At 48.3% G+C, this 25,144-nt stretch overlaps 1 protein-coding gene across 1 annotated transcript in view; it reads left to right on the plus strand.

The window, feature by feature from the left end:
* ENOX1 (ecto-NOX disulfide-thiol exchanger 1) overlaps nt 1-25,144 on the plus strand; it is a 239,110-nt gene that overhangs the window by 168,706 nt on the left and 45,260 nt on the right. Inside the window, 1 exon segment of the mRNA XM_015427201.1 lies at nt 12,169-12,276. Coding sequence (XP_015282687.1) covers nt 12,169-12,276 — 108 coding nt within the window.

Consider the following 25,144-nt stretch of genomic DNA (forward strand, 5'->3'; position numbering starts at 1 on the left):
ACCGCTCTGTCAGGAAGTATTTCCTAATGATTAGCCGAAAACTCTTCTTATTTAATTTCAACCCATTAGTTCCGGTCCCACCTTCTGGGGCAACAGAAAACAACTCCACACCAACCTCTATATGACAGCCCTTCAAGTACTTGAAGGTGGTTATCATATCACCTCTCAGTCATCTCCTCTCCAGGCTAAACATACCCAGCTCCTTCAACCTTTCCTCAGAGGACTTGGTCTTCAAACCCCTCACCATCTTTGTTGCTCTCCTCTGGACACATTCCAACTTGTCTATATCCTTCTTAAATTGTGGTGCCCAAAACTGAACACATTACTCTAGGTGAGGTGTAACCAGAGTAGAATAAAGTGGTGCCATCACTTTGCATGATCTGGACACTATACTTCTGTTGATACAGCCCAAAATCGCATTTGCCTTTTTAGCAACCGTGTCACACTGCTAACTCATGTTCAGTGTATGGTCTACTAAGACCCCTAGATCCTTTTCGCCAAGACAAGTCTCCCCCAACCTGTAGTTATGCATTTTATTTTTCCTACCTAAATGCAGAACTTTACATTTATCCCCACTGAAATTCATTTTATTTGTTTTAGTCCAGTTTTCCAGCCTGTCAAGATCATCCTGTATCCTGACTCTGTCTTCTACCGTATTTGCTACCCCTCCCCATTTAGTATCATCTGCAAATTTAATAAGCATTCCCTCTATCCCTTCATCGAAATCATTGATAAAGATGTTAAACAAAACAGGTTCCAGGACAGATCCTTGAGGCACTCCACTTGTCACTCCTCTCCAAGAGGATGAGGAACCATTCACAAGCACTCTTTGGGTGCAATCTGTCAACCAGTTACAGATCCACCTAAACAGTCATAAGATCCAAACCACATTTTTCCAGTTTGTCAACAAGAATATTATGCTATGGACACCTCGAGGTTAGACTATTGCAATGCTCTCTACATGGGGCTGCCCTTGTCCCAAATCTGGAAGCTGCAGCTGGTGCAAAACAGGGTGGCCAAGCTGTTGATGGGTCTCTCCATACGAGACCACATCCAGCCTGTGCTGAAGGCATTGCACTGGCTGCCAATAGCATACTGAATTCGCTTCAGGGTGCTGGTTTTGACCTCTAAAGCCCTATATGGTCGGGGGCCTGTCTACCTGAGGGACTGCCTTTCCTCATATGTGCCCCAGAGAGCACTGAGGTCAGGGTCGCAAAATCGCCTGACTCTCCCTGGCCCTAAAGATGCCAGACTGGCCATTACAAGGGCTAGGGCTTTTTCAGTGGTGGCTCCACACTGGTGGAATGAGCTCCCGGAGGACATCAGGGCCCTGCGGGACCTTTTACACTTCTGCAGGGCCTGTAAAATGGAGCTCTTCCACCAGGCCTTCGATTAGGAGCCGCTACTGACAACCACTGACAACCTTTGTAAATTGAATATACTACAGCCCTACGTAACAACGCCAGATATGACCTCTCCCCATCAGACCATGTACAGAAATTCCCACCATCTGTTTATATTAGCACTTTATGTAATGGTTTTTATTGTAATTTTATTGTATTTATTAGTTTTATTGTATTTTAACTTGTGTAAGCCGCCTTGAGCCAGTTTGCACCAGCAAGGCAGGATACAAATTGAAGGTAAATAAATAAATAAATATGTAGAACCTTATCAAAAATCTTACTGAAATCAAGATAACTATATCTACATCTTTCCCCTGATCCAGCAAGTTAGTAACTTTCTCAAAAAAAACCCCAATAAGGATAGTCTGACATGATTTGTTCTTGAGAAACCCATGCTGGCTTTTAGTAATCACAGTCATCCTTTCTAAATATTCAAAGACTGTCTGCTTGATGATTTATTCTAAAACTTTCCCAAGTATAAAAGTTAAGCTGATGGGTCAGTAGTTACCTGGATCCTCCTTTTCCCCTTCTTGAAGTTGGGGACAATATTTGCCCGCCTCCAATCTTCTGGAACCTCACCTGTTCTCCAAGAATTCTCAAAACTAATGGACAGAGGCTCAGAAATTACATCTGCAAGTTCTTTTAGTACCTTTGGATGCAGCTCATCTGGCCCTGAGGACTTAGTTTCATTTAAAGAAACTAGGTGTTTGTGTACTACCCCTCTGCCCATCCTAGGCTGCAACTCCCTTCCCTCATCATGTGTTCTGTTCTTGTAATATTGAGCACTGTTTCCCTTGCAAGGAAAGACTGAGGAAAAGTAGGAATTGAGCACACCCCCCACTCTTCACCACCTGTTACAATTTCACTTTCCAGTCCCTGCAACAGGCCTACCATGTCCTTGCTCTTTTTCTCCCATAGATTTTTAATGCAAAAGCAGCCACTGGAGGAGATCCAGAGCAGGGCCAGGGAGCAGATGGGGTGTGAACGCATGAAACTACTTTATACTGAGTCCAACTCTTGGTCTTTTGAGGTCAGCATTAACTATTCTGACTGATAGGAGCTCTCCAGGGTCTCAGACAGAGAGAGTGGTCTTTTGCATCACCCTATCACCGGATCCTTTTAATGGAAGACGCCAGGGATTGAACCTGGGACCCTCTGCATGCCAAGCAGGTACTCTGGCACTAAGCTGCAGCCCCATCCATAAGTTCATTTTCCTTGATTGAAATACGCCCACCACCCACAGCTGACATCTGTCTCTTCAGGAAACTTTGCAGGTACCTGGTGGTATTTGTATGTTCCTTCCCCATGACTCAAAGGGGAGGCAATTGAGATCAGGAAAATGGACCACACACGTCCTTCTGCACGATGGCCCTGATCCAAATTGTCCCTCCTGTGCCTTTTTTAGCATTTAAAATAAAAAATGAGAGCGCTAATCACTGATCCCCTGCAGCTGTGAGAAAGTATTGTTTTCTTGACAGAAGACTAAAGTCCAGGCCATCTGAGGTCTCCCTGTCACAGGATGTGATGTTGCCTCTGAAGCTGCCTCATGCTGAATCAGACCTTTGGTCCATCAAGGTCAGCAGTGACTCCTCAAACAGGCAGTGGCTCTCCAGAATCTCAGGGAAAGATTTCACACCACCTACCATCTGATCCTTTTAACTAGAGGTGCCGGGGATTGAACCTGGGAGCTTCTTCATGCCAAGCTGAGGCTCTGCAACTGAGCATCCTTTCTGCAACCAAAGGAGTCTTCCCTGCCTCTGTGAGCTCAGCAGTCCCGTTCCCAGCCTCGGGCCAGGAGGTTTCTGGTTCAGGGCCTGGAATTTCCAGTGGCCCTTCAGAATAAAAGAATGGGTGGGTGTTTGCTTGTGCAAGGAGCTGCGGTGGCTCAAGGGGTTAAGATGCTGAACTGCAGGCTTTGGAAGGTCGGTAGTTCAACAGTTCGAGACCCGGGTGCCACATGACGGAGTGGGCTCCCGTCTCTAGTTCCAGCTCCTGCCAACCTAGCAGTTTGAAAGCAAGAAATTGCAAGTAGATAAATAGGTACCACTTCAGTGGGAAGGTAACAGCGGTCCGTGGGCCTTGGTGTTTAGTCATGCCGGCCACATGACCACAGAAACGTCTTCAGACAGCACTGGCTCTTCGGCTTTGAAACGGAGATGAGCACCACAAGCCTAGAGTCGGGCTCGACTGGCTTTCGAGCAAGGGAACCTTTACCTTTTTACCTTGCTTGTGCATCTCCTGTTCATTTCCACTTTTGATGCAGGCTTGGCCCCATCATCCTCATTGTTCCTGCAATCTTTATTCCAACGTGGTTCCTTCCTGTGCTTGCCTTGCAGTGAGTCCTCCAGTTGACTCTCACGGCCGCTCAGCTGTGCTTCAGAGGAAGCCTTTCAGCAGGTAAAAAGAGGCCTTAGGAAGTGACGCAAAATAGGCCTGCATAGATAAAGACTGTCTCTTACCTCAAAAGCAAGTCAGCTCACTTTGTGCCACATTCCCATTTCTTTTCACTGCCCCAGTCAGGACTCTGCACCGTGCAAAACGAGGGCTGGCAAGCAGAATAAGCCGGGCTGGGCTTGATGGGCCAGTGGTCTTGTTAGATCGCCGCTAACAAAGATCCGGAGAGTGATTTCAACAAAGTGATCAGCTTTATTGTAGGTACGAACAAGCTCTTGAAAGAAGTCATAACCAGAACAGATTAACATTGGGAGCTGTTGTTGTTGTTCAGTCGCACAGTCGAGTCCGACTCTTCGCGACCCCATGGACAATCTCCCGCCAGGCTCTCCTGTCTTCCGCCGTCCTCCGAAGTTGGCTCAATTTCATGTTCGTTGCATCGCTGACACTGTCTAACCATCTCATCCTTTGCCGTCCCCGTCTTCTTTGACCTTCAATCTTTCCCAGCATCAGGGTCTTCTCCAGTGAGTGCTCCCTTCTCATTTGGTGGCCAAAGTATTTGAGCTTCAGTTTCATTATCTGGCCTTCCAGGGAACAGTCAGGGTTGATTTCTTTGAGGATTGACTGATTTGTTCTTCTTGCAGTCCAAGGGACTCTCAAGAGTCTCCTCCAGCACCATAGTTCAAAAGAATCTATTCTTCGGCGCTCGGCCTTCCTTATAGTCCAACTCTCACAGCCATACATGACTACTGGGAATACCATTGCTTTGACCATGCGGACTTTTGTTGGCAGGGTGATGTCTCTACTTTTTATCATGCTGTTTAGGTTCGCCATCGCTTTCCTCCCAAGGAGCAGGCGTCTTTTAATTTCATGACTGCTGTCACAGTCTGCGGTGATCTGGGATCCCAGGAACGTGAAGTCTGTCACTACTTCCACAGCTTCCCCTTCTATTTGCCAAGGAGTGATGGGGCCGGATGCCATGATCTTAGTTTTTTTGATGTTGAGCTTCAAGCCCACTTTTGCGCTCTCCTCTTTTACTCTGAGCAAGAGGCTCTTTAGATCCTTTTCACTTTCAGCCATTAGAGTGGTATCATCTGCATATCTGAGGTTGTTGATCTTTTCCCCAGCAATCTTAATTCCCGCTTGTGATTCATCCAGGCCAGCATTTCGCATGATGTACTCTGCATATATATTAAATAAGCAAGGCGACAATATACATCCTTGTCGTACTCCTTTTCCTATGCTGAACCAATCAGTTGTTCCATATCCGGTTCTAACTGTCGCTTCTTGGCCCTTATACAGGTCCTCCAGTTGACTCTCACGGCCGCTCAGCTGTGCTTCAGAGGAAGCCTTTCAGCAGGTAAAAAGAGGCCTTAGGAAGTGACGCAAAATAGGCCTGCATAGATAAAGACTGTCTCTTACCTCAAAAGCAAGTCAGCTCACTTTGTGCCACATTCCCATTTCTTTTCACTGCCCCAGTCAGGACTCTGCACCGTGCAAAACGAGGGCTGGCAAGCAGAATAAGCCGGGCTGGGCTTGATGGGCCAGTGGTCTTGTTAGATCGCCGCTAACAAAGATCCGGAGAGTGATTTCAACAAAGTGATCAGCTTTATTGTAGGTACGAACAAGCTCTTGAAAGAAGTCATAACCAGAACAGATTAACATTGGGAGCTAGGCTCCTTTTAAACATTCCCGGGCTAACGTAGCCACGCCTATTTAATTCTATTGTTGTCTTCTATTACTTTGCACTGTTCATTCAGGAAGGCCTCCTTATCTCTCATTGGGAGCTAGGCTCCTTTTAAACATTCCCGGGTTAATGTAGCCACGCCTATTTACAATAAGTAACCAGTGAGGTTGTGCGGATAACGTCCAATGAGGGTTCTTCCCTCTCAGGGAATTGGTGCAGTTCTGATTGGTCGCTGTTGTGGAGCAACCAATAGTATGTTAGTTCAGAGGAGCCTTCGTCTGGCTCGAAGCTTAACATGTAGAGTTAATGCGGCGATTCACGCAAGCCTTTTTGAATACTCTACAGGTCTGCATCAGTGTAAGACAGCCTGGAATGATTTTGGAAACTCTTTTGCATTTATAAGACAGGAATTCTTGTCCTCATTGTGTGTAATACTATTTAGCATTTCTGTAAGCACATCAGAATAAAGTGATCAGAAATTTGCTCATCAAGACCTGACCAGAGTAATGCCCATTTCTTTTAAAAATACTTTAATTAAAATGTACCGATGTATAAACAGAGTAATTTCCATATCTAAATATTGGGAATGCCCTGAATCCAGATGAAATTATGTTGTCGAAGGCTTTCACGGCCGGAGTTCATTAGTTGCTGTAGATCTTCCGGGTTGTGTGGCCGTGGTCTTGGCATTGTAGAACCTGACGTTTCGCCAGTAACTGTGACTGGCCATCCTCAGAGGTATAACACAGAAAGATGGAGTACTCTCATTTTTTGGCTGATGTTCTTTTTGTTGTGAGAAAGGATGGAATGGTTTCTCACAACAAAAAAAAGAACATGCTTTCTCACAACAAAAAGAATCTTCAAAACTCCACAGGCTAACTGCAACTATCTAGAACAGTCTCTCTTACATGAGAGAATCCATACTACCCGCAGAGAACTTGCGACCACAGACAAGGAGCTGTTTTCCCTGCACATTAACATCAGCCAAAAAATGAGAAGTCATGATTGAGAATTTCAACAGCCAATCCACATACAAAAGAACTTCCTCATGAAACAGGAAGCCTCCGCAGGAAACAATCCATATATAAAAGAACCTCCTCAGGAAAGCTCCTCCATTAACATGTTCATAGCCTGGGGAACTCCTACAAGATAATGACTCAGCCCTACCCCACCTTCCGGAGTAGATATAAATTACCTGCCTACCATTTTCTTCTCACCTTGATAGAGAGTACTCCATCTTTCTGTGTTATACCTCTGAGGATGCCAGTCACAGCTACTGGCGAAACGTCAGGTCCTACAAGGCCAAGGCCACGGCCAGACAACCCAGAAAATCTACAGCAACCAGATGAAATTGTTCCAATGTTAGGGAACAGGCAGAAGCCTTCTGATCAGATCAGCTGCCCTGAGCCCATTCGTGGGGAGGGCGGAGTAGAAATTTAAATAAATAAATAAAATAAAATAAAATCTCTACTCTGTCATGTTGCTGTCTGTGTACACTGATCTGGGAGGCGAGGGAGCCTAAGGCGGCAAGAGAAGAGAATTGTGCTTTTCGCACTCCATGTTCCCACGCCAGATGTTGCCCTGCCTGCCTTTCTGGTGGAGGGATTTCTAGTCCTCGATGACCACAGACCTGGACTGCCTGAGCTGTTCATAAACTCTGTGTGTGTGTGGGTGCGGGTGTGCACACTAGGCAGGCAGAAGAAGGGCTTTGCTTGTACCTGCTGGCAGACAGATGGGGCAGGGGGCAGAGAGGCAGAGAGGCCGCAGCTTGTTCCCTCTCCCAGTGACAGGTAGGAAGGGACAGACGGCTCCATACTTTCTGAGCACAGAGGGGAAAATTATGACCGATTTCCCACAAGAAGCTGCGCTGCCCTTGCTCTCCCCCCCCCCCCCCCGATTGTATTTGTAAAAACAAGGATCAAGAAGACTCAGGGGAAATCGGGGGATACTGCGGGGGTCAGGATGCAGCCAGGCAGCAAGCAGTGGGAAATTGACGAATACAATTGGGGGAAGGGAAGAGCCAGGTCGGTGGCACCTTAAAGATTAACAACATTTGCGGCAGGGGGGGAGCTTTCATGAGTCACGGCTCACTTCTTCACTGCTCGCTTCATACCTTACCACAAATTTTGTTAAGGTGCTACTGGACTCTTGCTCTTTTCTCAAGTCAAGTCAAGTTTATTAGTACGGTCAAGCGACCAGCCAATAGAACGTTTCCAAGAAGAAGAATAAAATACACAATGAATACACAAGTACATAATAAATACATACATCGAATATATATATTAATCTACAGACAGACTTAACGTGGCTACCCATCTTGATCCTTGTTTATGTCTTTAGCATACTTCTGCTGCATTTGAACACAACTCCCAAGGCAGTGAGGGGTAACTAGAGGGTCAGGCTTCACTCCCCTAGGAGTACAGCACATGCATATGCAAGAGATCAGAGCAGGCAAGACAGCGGAGTTCAGTGCTGAGGAGAGATCGGATCTTCCGTCCTTGGCTGGAAACCGTGTTGTCACTGCACTGCACGGGCAGCTGCTGCTGCCACCCTGGGGCTCCAGAGGAAAGCCTTGCTGTGTGGAAAGGGGCTTTAGGAGACGGCCTGAGGTCTTTCCGTGGCTGTCATGGCATGGTCAGACGTGAGGCAGCCTCAGAAGAGAAGTCGGCCCCGGAAGGGCAGCCCCTTCTGTTCATGTGGGGAGAAAGCAAGGGGGAAGCTTTATTTTCAACTCAAATGAGGTCAGCCAGATCCTGCCTCTCCCTTGGTTTATTCTGGTCTTTATTCCTGGCCAGGCTCAGATATGGGAAGTCAGTTGGGAATGCCTAACGAAATAGAGTTCTGTGGGGGGTGGGGGGAGGGGGGTTATTATGTCCCCCTCAAAAAAACCCAAATCACTGTTTGTCTTGGCATGTGCTCGATCTCCAACTTTTTCATACATGTACTTTAGAAGGCTCACTTATCTCACAGCATAATTGTTAGGGTCCTCACAGTAATCCTGCCAGGTCGGCCTTTCGGGTTATCTCCATACTGCAGGCCAAGGGGGTGTGTGGCTTGCCTGCAGCCAAGGCCAGATGAGTCCATTGCAGAGGCAGAGTTTAGAGCAGCCATTTCCCGACTGGTCCTGTGCTCAGCCTTCCTGCCGGGCAGAGAGAGAAGCCCCCAGAGGTCAGCCCGGGACTTCTGCATGAGCCGCACCTGGGGGTGGGGGTGGGAATTGGGTGCCCCGCCCTTGCCCTGAACTCTCCAAGGGCCGGAGAAGACCCTCTCTGGAATAGCTTTTCTTAGTGTGGGTGTGTATTTCATGGCAAGAATCCCCTGGGATCCCACCCACCCACGCCCCCGCCGCTGCTAACTCGACCCCTTGTCTCTCTAACATGTGCAGGGTCCGTATTTAGGTGGTATAGGATTCAGGAAGACGTCTGCCGGCCTCCCCTTCCGTGTCCCTTGACGGAGGTTGCGTGGCTGCCGCTTGCCAAGCCTCTCACAGCTATTCCAGGCGCTGGCCAGAGGCCCCTCCCCGTCCCTCTAGAGTAACTCCAAATGAATCAATTGAGCCGCATTATTGAATAGTTGGATGTAATCAGAATAGGCTTTTCCCCTCTGAGATAATTGCAAATTAGGTTACAATTGTAGCTGGACAATTAAGAGCTTTCTGTTCTGCGATGCTTAAATTGCTTGTGACCAAAAGGGCAAGAAATCATTCTGTGTGGGTTACAAAAATCAACATTTCCACAAGAAGTGCTATCCAGGCGCTGAGGTACTGAATGGGGACATTTATTATTTTCTGAGAGACAGCTACAGCTTGGACAGTCGGGTCCAAACCAGGGCTGTTCCCCGTGGCAGCAAGATGGTGGGTGAGGCAGCAAAACACATTGAGGGGATGGTTATGGGACCCATATGGTTGAAGCCAGAGGTCTGGCCTTGGAAGTGGAAATGAGGCCACAAGAGGCGGACATGCGAACAAGGAGGGACACTGGCCAGGGCCGAGGGGGACCCCGATGGCTGCTGCACAGTGGTCCCCTCGTTACCAAGGAGAGCCCCCCCCCCCGGGTTTTGGGGGGATAGCTTCCTAAAGTCCTAGAAGAGGTCCTAGATTAATCCCATCTCTATTGTACATCCGTGCAAACAGAAGAGTCTACAGTGAAATTCTCCTTGTGCAGGGCAACTGCCTTTACCAGAAGAGCTCTGTTGGAGCTCTTGGAACACTGAGACCTGATTGGACGGGCTGGGAGACCTTGGCCTCAGAAGCCAAAACCCCTGAAATTCTTGTTGGTCTCTAAGCTGCTGCTGGACTCAGATCTGCTTTGCCACACTAGTGGGGAGGGGACTGGTCAGCTGTCATCTTCTACTGGGTGAATTTGTTGTCAGCTGTGCAGAGAGAGGGAGAGGGAGCTTCTGGGGTCTGAATTGTTTTTTGGACGACAGCCAAGCATCCTATAGAATTCCAGAAGGAAAGGAGGGACAAGCAGAGTTTGCACGCCGGAATCACTGAGACACTCTGCATTTCCTCCCCCCTCCAGGGAAAAGGACACCCTCCTGTCCCGTAGTACCCCTGAACTGTAGCATTGATATTTATTAAGGAGTGGATTATATTGTCTACTTTATCATTACTAGTTTTTAAAATTATGGCTATTAATCTAAATAAAGTACTTACACTACCCATGCAATCCTAAGTGTCTGTATTCAGAAGTGATCCCCATTGAGTCCAGTGGAACTTACTCCTTTGGCGGCCTGAGCCATTTCTCTGATTCTTGTTGCTTTTTTTAATTGACCAAAGACCTTTAATAATACTTCTTTCCTCCGTCTACTCTGGTTGTGATCTTTTTTTGTTTGGAACATTTTTCAAAGACAGCTTTGTAGCTTTTTAAACCAAGATGCAAAATGATGGATGACAAGGATCCTGTCTCCTTTGTGTTATAATATGTAAGCGGATTCAGGACTAATCCATCACTCATTTATTTATTTATTTGTTTTGGATTTATGAATCACCCAATCTCTGCAAGCACAAGGCAATGCACAGCAGTTAAAGACAATGTTAAAATCAATAAAATCTATATATCCGTTACAGAATCTCAGATGGCATCAACATTTCTTCTCAGCCCACTCCAGACTGTGGGCAGGGCGAGGAGGAGGCCGAAGTGGAAAGGTGGAGGGAAGCTGTCCTCAACCAAAGGCCGTACAGGCCCTGCGGAACTGCATGAAGTCCCGCAGGGCCCCGGTGGTATTCGGCAGAGAGTTCCAGGAGGACAGGGCCAGACCCAAAAAGCCCTGGCTCTGGTCGAGGACAGACAGATCTCCTTGGGGCCAAGGATCGCCAGCAGGTTCTTTTCCACAGGGGACATATACCAAGGAGGCGGCCCCAAATATCCCAGACTGCTCAAGGCCTTGGAGGTCAATACCAAAACCTTGAACCTGACTCAGTACTCCACTGGGAACCAGTGTAGCTGGCGTAGCCCTGGCTGTATATGTGCCGCCCATGGCGTTCCTGCCAGGACTCACGCCACCGCCTTCTGGACCAGCTGGAGCTTCTGGGTTAGTCTCAAGAGCAGGCCAGTGTACAGCGAGTGATAGTAGTCCAGCCTGGAGGTGACCATGGCATGGATTACAGTGGCTAGGTCAGGGGGAGACAGGAAAGGGGCTAATTGCCAAGCCTGACGTAGTTGGAAGAATGCCAGCCTGGCAGTGCAGTGTCTGGGCAGATAAGCGAAGACATGAAGAGTTTTGAAAATGTGGTGTAGTGCTTAGCATTTCAAACTAGGATCTTGGAGACCCAGGTTTAATCCATGCTCTTCCAGTCTCTCAGGCCAGCCTACCTCATAGGGGTATTGTGAGGATAAAATGGAGGAGAGGAGGGAGATGCAAGATGCTTTGGGAGAAAGGTGGGGTGAAAGCAAAGCAAGCAAGTAAGTGAGGGTGGCGGCAGGAGTTTCAGCTCCCCTTCATTGGCTTCTGAGGCATTTTCTCACTGAGGACAGACTGGGGTGCTGGTCTGTTTTCACTCGCTGACGTCATTCAGCTCTGGACGAGATCAATCAAGTCCATTTCAAACATCCTGGAACGCTCCCTTTGGTCTTTCCCCCATTCTGCTCAGCACTTCCCTCTGCAGATGCATTGATTTGCATGGCTTTGGCCTCACAGATGTAATCATCAAACTTTGCAAGCATAGCCCACCCCCCTGGGGGGGAGCCATTTTTTTAATTTATTTTTTTGCCATTTTGGCAACTCAGCATAAATACATTTCGGATTATAGCTTTGTGCAAAATGAGATGGCTTTGGGCCAGTAACTAATTATATTAAAGGGCTGTGTTTGTGAATTATTTATGGGCCGAAGCACGTACCTCCATGTTATTAAACCAGTGGATCTGCTCCCTTCTGCAAATAAAGCTTTGGTTCAGACGGATGCGACGGCTCCGCTGCGAACGGCACGCACCACGCCAGGAGTTTGTGTTTTAATGTGTGGTTAAGCGATTTGTTACATTAAGAGAAATGCATCTCCTTGGCAAGAGGCAGAAAATGCAGACAGATATAATTTATGTCTTGTTCAACTTAGACATAATAGTCAAAGCAATAAAAACAGAAAATGGAACAAACTTGAAAAACGTTGCTTTCACAAAGCTTTGCAGTCCTGGGTGTTTATTCACAGGGGCTCAGACATTAATAATGGGAAACATCTTTTCTTTCACGCAGCAACTGTTGAAAATCCAAGAGGAGTTGAACAACAAAAAATCAGAACTGGAGCGAGCACGAGAGGAGCACACGCACACGCAGGCCCTGCTGAAAATCCTCCAGGAACAGGTGGGTCTGCCCTGCAGGAAGAGGGCTGGGATCTGCACTGGATCTGAATCCAGGGCCTGTGGGCACTTGTGGGATTGTGAGAAGTGGTAGGGACTGCAGTCATAAGCCCGCGCTGCATTCCTGTGTTTGCACGCGTGTAAGCTGGTTCTTCCTCGGTGCCACCACCCCGAACTAAATCCAACCTTCCATGTTTACCAGTGGCTGGGGGGGAGGGCACTAGGAAAGGCTGCCTCTAAGCACGTGCACGAGCGAGCGAGCGAGGGCCGCCTAGGCGTGCAGGGAGGCATTTGAAACGGAATCTGCTCTCTCAAACGAGATGGACTTTACTAACTACAGGTTATTAAGCTAGAGCACAAGACAAGGGGAACGGACTGCCATGCCTACTAGCGACAGCAGGTCTAAGAAAAGACCTAAGGCAACCTGGACAGTACAGAAGCTTCCTTCGCATCTCCACTGTGGGTGCCTGCGGAAAATAAAGGCTGATCCCGACTCTCCACCTGCTCCATGCAGGAGAACCCAATTCCCAACGTTCGAAGGACATGAACGGCTTGTTCACCCATCCTAGCCCTCCCTGCCGTGGCCGGCTGGAAGTTCTTTGCCCAGTCCAGAGTTAGGGAGTGCCCCCCCCGCCCACATGGGATGGCGGACCTCTGTCTCCCAGTCATTGAGGAGGAGGAGGAGGAGGAGGGCCTGCCCCATGGCTCCCCATACCCAGCACATGCTTCAGCAGCAGCTGAGCATCTTGTCCTCCCTGGCAGGCAGAGCAGAGGGTCATCTGCTCACAGAAGCTCCTCTCCACTCCAACCGACCCTCTCGCACCTTTTATGGCTCTCTTCCCTGGGAAGGCAATCTTCCCCCAGAACCCCAGGAACGCCCCCCCCCGTGATCTTTCATCTGCAGCCCCTCACCCCTCTGGTATCACAACGGCAGGGGCTACCACCACACTGGTACGGGAGGCAATTTCAGAAGGTGCCAAGCCTCCTGCTGCTGGGGAGGCAGCCGAGGGGCCTTCTGAAGCAGCTTCCCGTTCCAGGGGAGTGGAGGGAAGCCAGGGCTGACTCTTTGCTGTGGGGGAGGAGTGGGCGAGGGCCAAGAGACACATTGGTGGGTGCCATGATGGCACCCGTAGGCACCGCTCCGGCGGTCGCTGATCTAGTATGTTAACTCAACGTGGCATTGATTTCATCAGCTCCATTACTAGCCACCCGTGGTAATTGTTTTGCATGTGCGTATGTTCTTATGCCCATCAACACAGTTTAAGAAAACAGCATCCAAGCAGAACGGAAGAACCTTTGCCTGTTTTGGCCACTGAAGATCTTTAATCCCATTTTGTGCAGAACATTTTCCTCCACATAGACGCCAGTGATGTCTGAGTGTTTTTCTATCTAAAGAGAAATGGATTTGGGGAAGGTTAAATATACCGGGAAAACAAATGCATTTCAAACAAAGCAGCTATTTCTTTGGAGACTAGCAGTGGGGAAAATGAGTTTAGCATCTCGCGTCTCGTTCATGCCGAAGAGAGAGTCAAGATGAGAACAGGGAGAGTTCCCCAGTGTTTCTGTACTCTTACCCAACAGAGGCAGGAGGTTTGTTTGCTTGGGTGCCACGTGAGGCTCATGGACATTGTCTTACAAGGGGAGCTGAGGCTGGAAGCTGCAGAAGGAGGCTCAGCCTGCGGGTGCCGCTGTGGGGGCTCCAGCTCAACTGGCAGCTTCTCCCTCGTCAACGGCGAGGCTCGGGAGGGAGGCATCTGCCTGCCTTGGCCCCTGCATGGGCTCCCGTTGGGTGTCCCCGGCCTGGCCAGCTCTGTGAGGGAGGCAACCGGAGGGGAGTGGGCGGGGCTTGCCCGGGATCCACCCTGCCTGGAGTGCTCCCACTCTGCCCTGTGGAAACCCGGCCCCAGCACCCTGAAGAGCCCTCTTCATCCCCAGTGAGTTTGACAAACAGCGTGGGGGGGGGTGTGCTCCATCCAGTGCCCCCCACCACCTACAATCATCTAGCTGCAGGCCTGGGGTCCAGTTATGATTACAGGCATAAACTATACTAGAGCCAGTTTGGTGTAGTGGTTAAGAGTGGCGGACTCTAATCTGGGAGAACTGGGTTTGATTCCCCACTCCTCCACTTGCGCCTGGCTGGATGACCTTGGGACGGTCACAGTCCTTAGAAATAATAGATAACGTAAAACTAAGATGAAACTACTTTATGTCTAGGAGCAGCGAATTGAGCCATCTGCCGCCTCTACCGGATCTCTTGTCAGTCACAGTTCTCTCAGAGCTGTTCTCTCAAGAGCAGTCCTCGAAAGAGCTCTCTCAGCCCCGCCTACCTGATAGAGTGTCTGTTGTGGGGAGGGGAAGGGAAGGAGATTGTAAGTCGCTCCGAGACGCCGAGTGAAGGGCCAGGGGTATAAATCCAATCTCTTCTTCTTTTCTTCTCCTCTTCCTCCTCCATCACCTTCAGATTTCTTTTCTACATGAAGTAGACCCTCAAAGTACAATCAGTAAACTGTCCACCATAAAAACGGTAACTAACCACCGACTGGAATTAACACAGCAGTCTGTCATGATGGTATTGCTGTCGGGGTGGGAAGAGGCCTGGGTGGGGCATACACTTTTCCCCAGCCCGTCAGCCGGAGAGCAGGGCAAGGTGCTCTTTGCGGGCTACTTGTGGCCACCCTACCTGAATCGATACCAGTTGGCCTGCTAAGAGGGGTCCCCAACGTGCCCGCCGAGTGTTTTTAGGGAGTGGGCAGGGCCAGGTGGGGCTTCTGCCCAGAAAGGCTTTCCATTGACTGTCGGAGATTCGATGGGCTGGGCAGATCTTTTAGAATGTTGCTGTGGTGGTGGCAGCTGCCGCCACAGCACCAGGATCTACACCGTGTCACTGAAGTTAAGCTGTGGCAGCCATTTTGTGACTGTCTCCACTTCCCACGGCAGCCATTTTGTGGTTGCCAGTTTGTTGCAGCCACATCAGAAGTCCAAACGCGCCCGCAGGCTCAAAAAGGTTCGGGACGGCGGAGGGTGACAAGAGTCACTTGCCTGTCACCATCTCATCCCCAAGGCTCTCTTTGGGAGCACCAAAGTAGCCAGTTGCTGTGTGGCGATACTCAGATTACAGAAATAATATGGTAATTAGGTAGTCACAGCAGTTAGCTATTAGATTAAATTTTAATCTGCTATTAATGTTTTATGGATGTATTTTAAATTTTTGGAATATTGTAAAGGTATACTTCTTTTTCGTATGACTGGTCTAAGGACTGTAACAATAAACTGGCTGACTGGCTGGCTGGACTTCCCCGGACAGCGCACACACCCCCCTCCAGGGTGGCCTTCTTCAAGGCTGGGGTGGGGGCCAGGAACGTTCCGTCCTGCAGAAGCCCCTGTTTGCCCCTCAAAGAGGCGGGGGGGGGGGAGAGCAGTAATTGCCCAGCAGAGCAATTGACTGCCCAGACAAGGGCTGGGAATTAGACACGAGATCATTGTAGCCGGAGCCGTTTTAAGGAAAGCTGATGAAGCTTTGTAATTTTGAAGTCTAATTGAAGTTAATTCATTCTTGGTTATCAAGAGATGAAGCAGCTGCCTGAGTCAGGCCAGGGAGGGTGTCTGGCAACTGGCCTCCTGCTCTCCAGAAAAGCATGGTGGGCTCTCGTAAAGTGAGGGGCCGAATGCCCGTGGCGAGGAGCTCTGGGACAGCCGGGCAGGAGGCGTCCTTCACCTGCCATGCTTGGTGTCCATTTCTGTGCCCTGCTTTGGCTTCGGAACCAGGATGTCTTAATAAATGCACCGTAATAATTTATTTTTATTCAGTAATATTTAATGGACTGTTTAATCTCACAGTGGCTCCAGTTGCACAGACTAAATGCTTGCAGCTCAAACGCACTCGGCAGCGTTTGTCATCTGAATACAATTATGGGGTTGGGTTGGGGTGGGTGGGGTGGACAGGAAGGAAGCATAGGCTTGCCAACCTCCAGGCGGGGGCTGGATATCCCCCAGAATTATAACTGACCTCCATACTCCCGAGACCAGTTGTTGAAAGGGCTGCTTTGGAGGGCGGGGCTCTGTGGCCCTGTGCCCTGCTGAGGCCCCTCCACACACACACACCCCAGATCCCCAGGAATTCCTAACCATGGAGTTGGCAACCCCGAGAAAGCCGAAGCCTGCTATTTGGGGCTCAGGCTCCCTAGAGTCAAAACATTCAATACCTCTCCTCCTAAGGAGACTTAACTTCTGGTGAACTGAGGAAGCAATCAGAAACTCTGTGCACACATCTGCAGCTCAATCACAGTTTGATAATGGCCTCTCCAAAAGACAGAAAGAATCGTACGGGAGGTGAGAGTTGGCAGAATGAGTGCACAAAGCTCATGGGATAATCTGCCGGGAGATGGTGCAGTGAATGTACATGACTTCTGAAAGTAACTGATTAAAATTCAATCCAAGCACATTCTTTTAACCTCAAAAGGGTAGAAGAGGTTTTTAGACCCCCCTTTTCTCTACCTGAAGGAGTCTCAAAGTGGCTTACAATCACCTTCCCTTCTCTCCCCACAATGGTCACCTTGTGAGGCAGGTGAGGCTGAGAGAGTCCTGAGAGACCCGTGACTGGCCCAAGTTCACCCCGCAGGCTCCACGTGGAGGGGGAGGAGGAGTGGGGAATCCAACCTGGCCCTCCAGATTAGCATTTGCGGCTCTTAACCTCTTCACCACACTGGCTCTCCCTCTAATTTACATGAGATTCCTTATAACATTTGGATATGGACTGGCTAGGACCATTTCCACACAAGTGCAGACATCCACATCAGCATTCTTAAATAATCGAAGTTTGTAGATCTTCTTCGTGGTCTCTGTGCATCACACCTCTGGGATATAGTGCCCCTGCGCCAACCTCGATCGGTTCCTCTTGAAAGTGAAAGAGATTTTCGCGCCCGCTCCCCAGTCACGCGCCGGCCCCACTGCGCATGACCAAGGGAGGGGCACAACAACCCCGCCAGTTCTCTTCTGACCACCGCGCTGGCGGGATCTTCTCCGCTTCGGTTGGTAAAAAAAATGTGCTTTTAAGCGTATTACTCATTTTCTTCGAAGTTTCTTTGTTTTCTTCTTGTTTATTTTTCGTTAAGTGAAAGGACTTTGTTTCTACAGATTTATTTCCTTTTGGATTTTGTCGTGTGTTCACCCCACCCCACCCCCGGCCTATGGCCAAGAGGTGGGGTTTCTTTAAACGGTGTCTTAAGTGCGGCAGCAAGATCGTGCCCCCCCCCCAGACGGAGACTCGCTTTGTTATTTGTGCCTCAGGGAATCACACCGAGTGGACTCTTGTGCTCATTGCGCAAAGTTTTTGAAGCAGACAAGGAAGAACAGAGCTGCCAGACTTCGCATTGCGCTTTTGGAGTTAGCGCTTTCACCGATGTTGTCACAGGACACCTTGGCATAGCCGGCTGTGCTGTCCCCGATATCGACTCACATAGGTGTCGACCGGCCGATGCTGAAATGCTCAGCCCAGACATCTCAGTCCGAATCCCATACTCCCTCTAAAAAATGCAGGAAGGGCAAGGACGATCAGCCAGTCAAGCATAAAAAACATAAGAAAACTCCCCCTACGCAATCTCTGCTGACCCCACGGAGGGCCTCAGAACCGATTCCTATGAGGGCTGCTTCCCTTGACTTTTTGAGCCAAGAGCAGCCACAAGGTGTACCTCAGTCACCTTCGCTGCGTCCTGTCCAGCTCACTGACTCAGAGCACATTATGGACTTGACACAGATCTCCCGGTTTTCCAGTGGTGAAAGTCTGTACTCAGACCGCGGAGCCGTCCTTCACAGCTCCAACCTGATGATCGAGACCGACCATTGGCACCAATCCATCCGCCACCACTGCCCTCCTGGGACCAACGGCAGTGGCAATACATGTACGGGGCCTATCCATTTACAGGCAGTATGCTGTGGTTCCCACCCCAACCAATGGAGTGGGACCGTCAGTCCACCTCTTCACGTCTCTCCTGGTATCGAGATCCTCCATCGACACTGGAGTTTGTGAGGCCCCAACTGTCGAGGCCGACAGGCAAACCTTCCAAGCTGTCATACCCAACAGTTCCAAAGTTTAAAGAACCATCGAATCTGACTCCATCGATACCGATGTTACCTATGTCTTTTTCCGAGCTGTCTGAGCACTCCGCCTCTTCAGACGCTTCCTCCCAATCAGAGGATGAAAACCCCGATCCTCTGGTGGAACCCTCGCCACCTCAACAAGTGGGTGATGATCTTCCAATCTCCCCTTCAGAAGACTTAAAATCCTATGGAGATTTCATCAAGTGGATGACTAACATGCTCACTCTGTCTACGGTACAGCCCCCGCCTACTGTGACGGACTCCGTGTTCGATATCGTCCAGATGGAGACCTCTACCTCGATTGTCTTACCGATGACTTCGGTCCTCCTTCAGGTGGCTAAAGTCCCATGGTCTCACCCGGCATCTACCCCCGTCTCGAGCCGGAGGGTAGATCATATGTATAAGGTGCAGGAGCAGGGTGCTGAATTTCTGTTTACCCACCCTAAACCTAATTCTGTCGTAGTCGCTTCTTCCTCCAAGGGCAGATGCAGGAGCACTTGGCATCAAGACCTCAAACTATGCAGCATGTATGAGGAGTTATCTGTTTGCTCTTTGGGAGCAGCTGTCTGAATTTATTGCAACCCTCCCTGAGGACGCTAACCGTCAGGCTCGCAGGATTCAGAAGGAGGGAATGCTTTTGGCTAAACATCAGCTCAATGCAGCTAAGCACACATTGGATGCGGCCGCCAAAACGCTGACTTCAGCAGTTACCCTCCAATGTCACGCCTGGTTGCGTTCTACTGTCCTACCGCAGGATACCAGGATTCTCATTGAGGACCTTCCATTCGAAGGCCTTTTCAGTGCCACGACTGATATGCAAGACCTAGACAAAAGTATAAAGACATCGTGAAATTTAGGAGTTATGTCGGCGCCTAAACTATCCAAAGCAAAATCCTGGAACAAGCCATGGTCTCGCAGATCCTCTCTTCAGTTGTCCCCGGAAGCACAGTGGCAACGCTCACCCACCATGTCTTCCCACCCTTATGTGCACAAACCAAAATTCTCATCCGTCTCTCAGCCTAAGGCTAAGTCTCCGAAAGCCTCCAAGCCGAGCCTTTGACTCCTGTCGTCCCACCCCTACCCGCCTGTCTCCCTACCTGGCTGCTTGGCAGCGAATAACATCAGACTGGTGGGTACGTTCCATCATCGAAAAGGGGTACATCATAGAATTTATTCAGGTACCCGAGGCCCCCAACTCATAACTACTCCACCATCCAGTATTGCAAAATGCATATTTTCATATAACTATCCACCCATCTCACAGGAAGTTTTTGCATTTTGCAGTCACGGAAGGCCATTTTCAGTCCAAAGGCCTTCCTTTTGGACTCTCGACAGCGCCCAGAGTCTTTACAAAAATGATGATTGTCATCGCGGCATACCTCCATCTCCAGAGTGTACGGATCTTTCCGTACATAGATGATTAGTTGCTGGTAGCAAGCTCCAGAGAGACTCTGTTCAACCATATAGATTTAACGCTGGTCACCCTAGATGCATTGGGCCTGAGGGTGAACCTGAAAAGATCAATGCTCCTTCCTTCATTGAGAGTCCAGTTTATTGGAGCAATTTTGGATTCGACTGTCTGCCGAGCCTTTATCCCTCCCAAAAGGGCGGGAGACATTATGCTGTATTCACACCACCCGCCCTCTTTCCCCTCTGCTTTCAGTCCTCTCCTTTTTATTACTCGGAGACTGATGGCAGCAGAACTTGCGGGATTGTCATGCCCCTCCCTTGGTCATGCGCAGTGAGGCCGGCGCGCGACTGGGGAGCAGGCGCGAAAATCCCTTTTGCTTTCAAGAGGAACTGATCCAGGTCGGCTTAGGCGCACTATATCCCAGAGGAATGAATGCATAGATGACCACTCGAAGATCATCAGTTACAGGTAAGCAACCTCTTTATCCGAATTTAATGCCCTCTTACCTCATATTTTTCAAATCCACCTTTTTGGCCATTTTTTTCCTTCAGAACTCACAGTTTTCCAGTGAGGAATTCCTGATTTCTAATTTTGTTTCCCACTATCCTTTTGTGTCGTCAGTGTCACATGTTCCTGCCCCTGCCTCCCTAAGGTTGCCCCCAGAGCAATCCACTAATTTTTTATATTGTAATGTTGATTGCGTTACAATGCGATTTCTTTTTCTCATTATAATATAACAACATTATAACGTTGGGACAAAACGGGCAGTGAGGTTTCGGGTTGCCTCCTCCGCGCAGTTACCTGTCCATGCGGTTCCTCTCCTCTCCTTCCTTCTCTTCTCCTATTGCTCCTGGTGTGTGTTCTTTCTTTTTACAATGTAATGATGTTATAACTTTACTGCCTATGCAAAAAAAAGGAGGTTCCACCGCTGACGAAGTACGCAAGAACACATTTAGCAAGCTTCATAATTATTGAATAACACTGTTATGAATTGGTGTATCCGGTTCAACAATCATCAGCCATTTTCTTAGTTGGCAACTAAGGATGAGCGGGGAACCTTTGAAATGGGGCAACCATGCTGTTCCCAACAATACATCCAACCTTTTTTTTACAGTGCTATGATGTTATAACATTACTGCATATGCAAACAGAAAGAAGGAGGTTCTGTTGCTGAAGAAGCATCAGGCTTTCAGTTTTCCTTTCCTTCATTTTGCTTCACTGCTTGCCATTTATCTGGGGGGAGGGTGCATGGGGAGAGAGTGTGTTGATAGAGTGCCTGTTTGTAGCCATAACCATCCTTTAAGTTGTGCCCCTAAGCTGGCTCTCATGGCCTTGGAGACTCCTTTCTTAGGCTTGCAGAGATAAGCACTGTATATCTGTCGAGGTGCCATGGTAACGGATCGGCCTGCCTGCTGACGTATGAGTGGGGTGTTAGGGGGTGTAGTATCTTGTACCTATAACCTCTGAATTTCGTGCACTTTTTTCAGTCCTGACAAAAGATCTGAAACCTATAGTAAGCATATCTCTAATAAACATCACTGTCAAAATTGTCACTCCACAAAAGTGTGGAGAGTGTCTTAACTGGGGATCTCACTCCCATAGGGATCAAACAATTATACTCCAATTCCAGTCACAAATTAGCTGTGGTCATCAGCCAATTGCGAGTGGGCATGGGTGTGCCTAATTGTTGGTTGCCATGGTTGCTAACCTCAGGTTTGTGGGATTGGCTGGAAGTTTGGAGACCCTGCCTGCAGTCAGCTGACCCAAACTCCAGCTACTTCATTGAGTACGTGACTTGTCGCATGTGGGCCAGAAAATGTAGCCATGAGGTCTGGCTTTTGGCATGAAAGTGTGAAAGAATGTGGGTTTATGGCATGGCTATTGAGGCCATGTGGCCTCACCATTTGGCTTGCAACAGGAAACAAGACATAGCATGTTATCAAAAGACATCACAGGAAAAGGCATGTGAATATAGAAACAATATTTCTATACAATGTCTAGCTCATATCTGGATGTTCTTCTGGTACAACTGTGACATCAGTTTCCATTTCCTGATACTTTCTTAAGTCTCCGTTTCCTTGGGCAGTGAAATCTGAGGCATGCAACAAAGGAACTTGGGAGATGTGTACCTGAGAGGCACACTGACCAGAACACTTAGTCGGTCTTTGCTCCATAGAGCATCATCTCTGATTAACATTATTTTGCACAGCATTCCCCCCAAACCATTGCTTTCCCACCAGCTTGGGGCTCCTTTTCTTTCTATGTAACAGGACATTAGAAGCCCTCCCACTGTTGACCCCCCCCCCCCAAGCACCAAGAAGACAGAGCATCACTTGCCCCAGAGCCCCTATCTATACCTTGTGGCTAATAGCCACTGATGGACCTCTGCTCCATATGCTTATCTAATTCCCTCTTGAAGCCGTCCATGCTTTAAGGCGCTGCCACCTCCTGTGGCAGTGAATTCCATGTGTTAATCACTCTTTGGGTGAAGAAATACTTCCTTTTATCTGTTCTAACCCGACCGCTCAGCAATTTCATTGAGTGCCCACAAGTTTTTGTATTGTGAGAAAGGGAGAAAAGTACCTCTTTCTCTACCTGCTCTATCCCACGCATAATCTTATAAACCTCAATCATGTCACCCCTCAGCCGTTGTTTCTCCACGCTAAAGAGCCCCAAGTGTTTTAACCTTTCTTCATAGGGAAAGTGTTCCAACCCTTTTATCATCCGAGTTGCCCTTTTCTGCACTTCTTCCAAAGCTATAATATCCTTTTAAAGTTGTGGTGACTAGAACTGTACACAGTATTCCAAATGAGGTCGCACCATTGATTTATATGGGCACATTATGATATTGGCTGATCTTTTTTTAATACCCTTCCTAATAATCCCCAGCATAGCATTGGCCTTTTTTATTGCAGTTGCACACTGTCTCAACATTGTCAGTGAGTTATCTACTACAATTCCAAGATCTCTCTCTTGGTCCCTCTCTGCCAATTCGGACCCCATCAACGTGTATTTATATTTAGGATTTTTGGCTAAGCTGTTCTAGCTACTGGGCATCGATGTGATGGTAGGAATGGGCAAATACTTTGCTATGAATGCTAGAAGGAAAGCTAGGAGGGGATGAAGAGGCAGAGAATTTGATTTAATTCAAACTCCGCCCACCCACTCAAAGAACGCTGATGCTGCATTTGGTTAGGGTTGCCATATTGCCCAGGTGGCCAGGTTTTATCCATTTGACCAATTAGTCAGGTTTTGGCATGCCACCAATTTGACCAATTAGCTGATCCAGGTCTCCAGATTTGTTGTTTGTTTGTCTTTTTAAAGCTAGTTTCCAGGCCTTCCAAATGCAAAGACAGAAGGCAAAAAAAAAAAAGTATTTTCTGCTTAAGTATGCAGTGGAAACAGCCTGCTCCACCTTCTCTTTGTTCTAGCCAATCAGAGAAGTCACAGCTGTGATGGACAAGAATGGGAAGCTCAAGGGAATGTTTTCATTTCCTGATTAACTGGCTTCTAGAAGTAAGGAATGTAAGGGAAAGTATCTCATGACTTATTGTGAATTTTCAAATTATTCCAAAAAACAGCAGTAATGTAATCAATACGGAGTCTTTCTTTGAAAATATAAAAAGACCATTTACCAATCTCCAGCTGTATCTGTCAGGTTGAAAGCAACAGGGGGATAATGGTCTTTATATTCACAAATATACTTTTAGATGGTGCACCAGCAACTCAAGAGGCTCCAAACTGCAGCACGTAGCTAGTGCCGCTGTCTCCAACCAGATGCAAATGGCAGCTGCTGAGGCATTTCCTGGTGCCCACTCTGCCTTCTTGAGTTTTGGGAATGAAACCCAAAGGGTCTTGAATGGAAGAAAGAAAAACAGCTTTGGGTCATTCTCTAGCAGAGCTCCGAGCTTGTCCCGGGCAGGCATCTTGCATCTGTTCGCCCATGGCTTGGCCACAAACGTTCTCTGTCTGTGGGCACGCACAAAGCAAACCCTCCCCATTCTTTAGAAACTGAAACAAAATAATGCCTCTTCCCACAGCAAGGAACCAGTCTCCGCTGGGGTATAAATAAATGTATAAATCACCCATGGCTGCCATTTTGTGATGGATAGGTCCTGCCCCCACGGCAGCCATCAGAACTGCCACGGGAGGAAAGGATGGAAGAACAGAAGACATCCCCTCCTGCCTCCACAGGCCCATTCTGCAAGGGAGAACTTCAATAGCCTGTTAACAAGGGGAAGGAAGGCCTCAGCCTCTCTGCCCCCTTGCTAGACCTCCAGAGGAACTGGTGTGAAACAGGGGGCTGGGCCCGATAGACCACTGGTCTGATCCTGCCCCAGTGGGCTCTTCTTATCCATCTGGGCCTCCCTTGGGCGAAAGCTACAGTCTCTGATAATTTTATCTCACTTGGGCATTGAGGGGGAAATTACAGATGGGAGTGTTTTTCCCCATTGAAACCAATGTAAGTGTTACCTGAATACACCCAACAATCCTAAAGATGTGACATAACAAAATTTTAACAAATGGAGCTGAGCCCAAACTTGAATCCTTGCCAGGGTGTGTCCCTGAAAAGGCAACTGTTGTAACTTTGATTTTTGTAATAGCTCTAATATGAAAGATTTCAGTTTAGTGAAAAAATGGAATATAATTAGCTCTCAGTGACCCTGCCTTTAGACATTAGACCACTCACAATGTTGGGAAATTTAAGGCTGAAGTGACAGTTCTGTGGTGCTCTGAGGTTGTTTTAAATTAAGCCGAAGTAGGCTAAAATCAGAGTGGAGTATATATGAAACAGAGCCTACAATTTTCCACACATGGGTGAAAAGGCAATCTGGTGTTGGAAGACGGCTGAGGAGAAATGAATTAAATGGCTTTTTATCATCTGACTTTCTTCAAATGCCCCAGCTAGTTCAGGTGAAGAAAAAATAGTGCAAGTATTCTTTCATAGTGTTTCATTTGAACCTAAAACTCCGTACAAAGTGGCAGGTGGAGATGCCCAAGTTCTAGATTCTGGTGACTTCCGGTCTAGGCTCTGATTCTGCCAGTGTTCTAGGCTTGGATAGGTACTCTTTGCATAGACGTTATGGAGCCGATGAAGAGATCTTTTTTTTTAAAGCAAGCATTTGTGCCTTTAGAATGCATGCAGTTGTTTGGAAGAATAGTTGTTGAGACAGCAGAACTAGCAAGTGAGACAGAAATGTAGGTGCTTGTGAGGAACAACCCGCCCTGAGCCTGCCTTGTGAGGGAAGGGCGGGGCACAAATGTGATTAATAAATAAATTGCAGGCAGTCTGAACCACAGGCGGCAAAAGCACTCCCCACATAAACACACACACACACACCCCTCAGCCCCTCGCCTTTTCTGA

This window comes from Gekko japonicus, unplaced genomic scaffold (genome assembly GCF_001447785.1).
Source record: "Gekko japonicus isolate JY-2015 unplaced genomic scaffold, Gekko_japonicus_V1.1 scaffold1011, whole genome shotgun sequence".
Taxonomy (NCBI): domain Eukaryota; kingdom Metazoa; phylum Chordata; class Lepidosauria; order Squamata; family Gekkonidae; genus Gekko; species Gekko japonicus.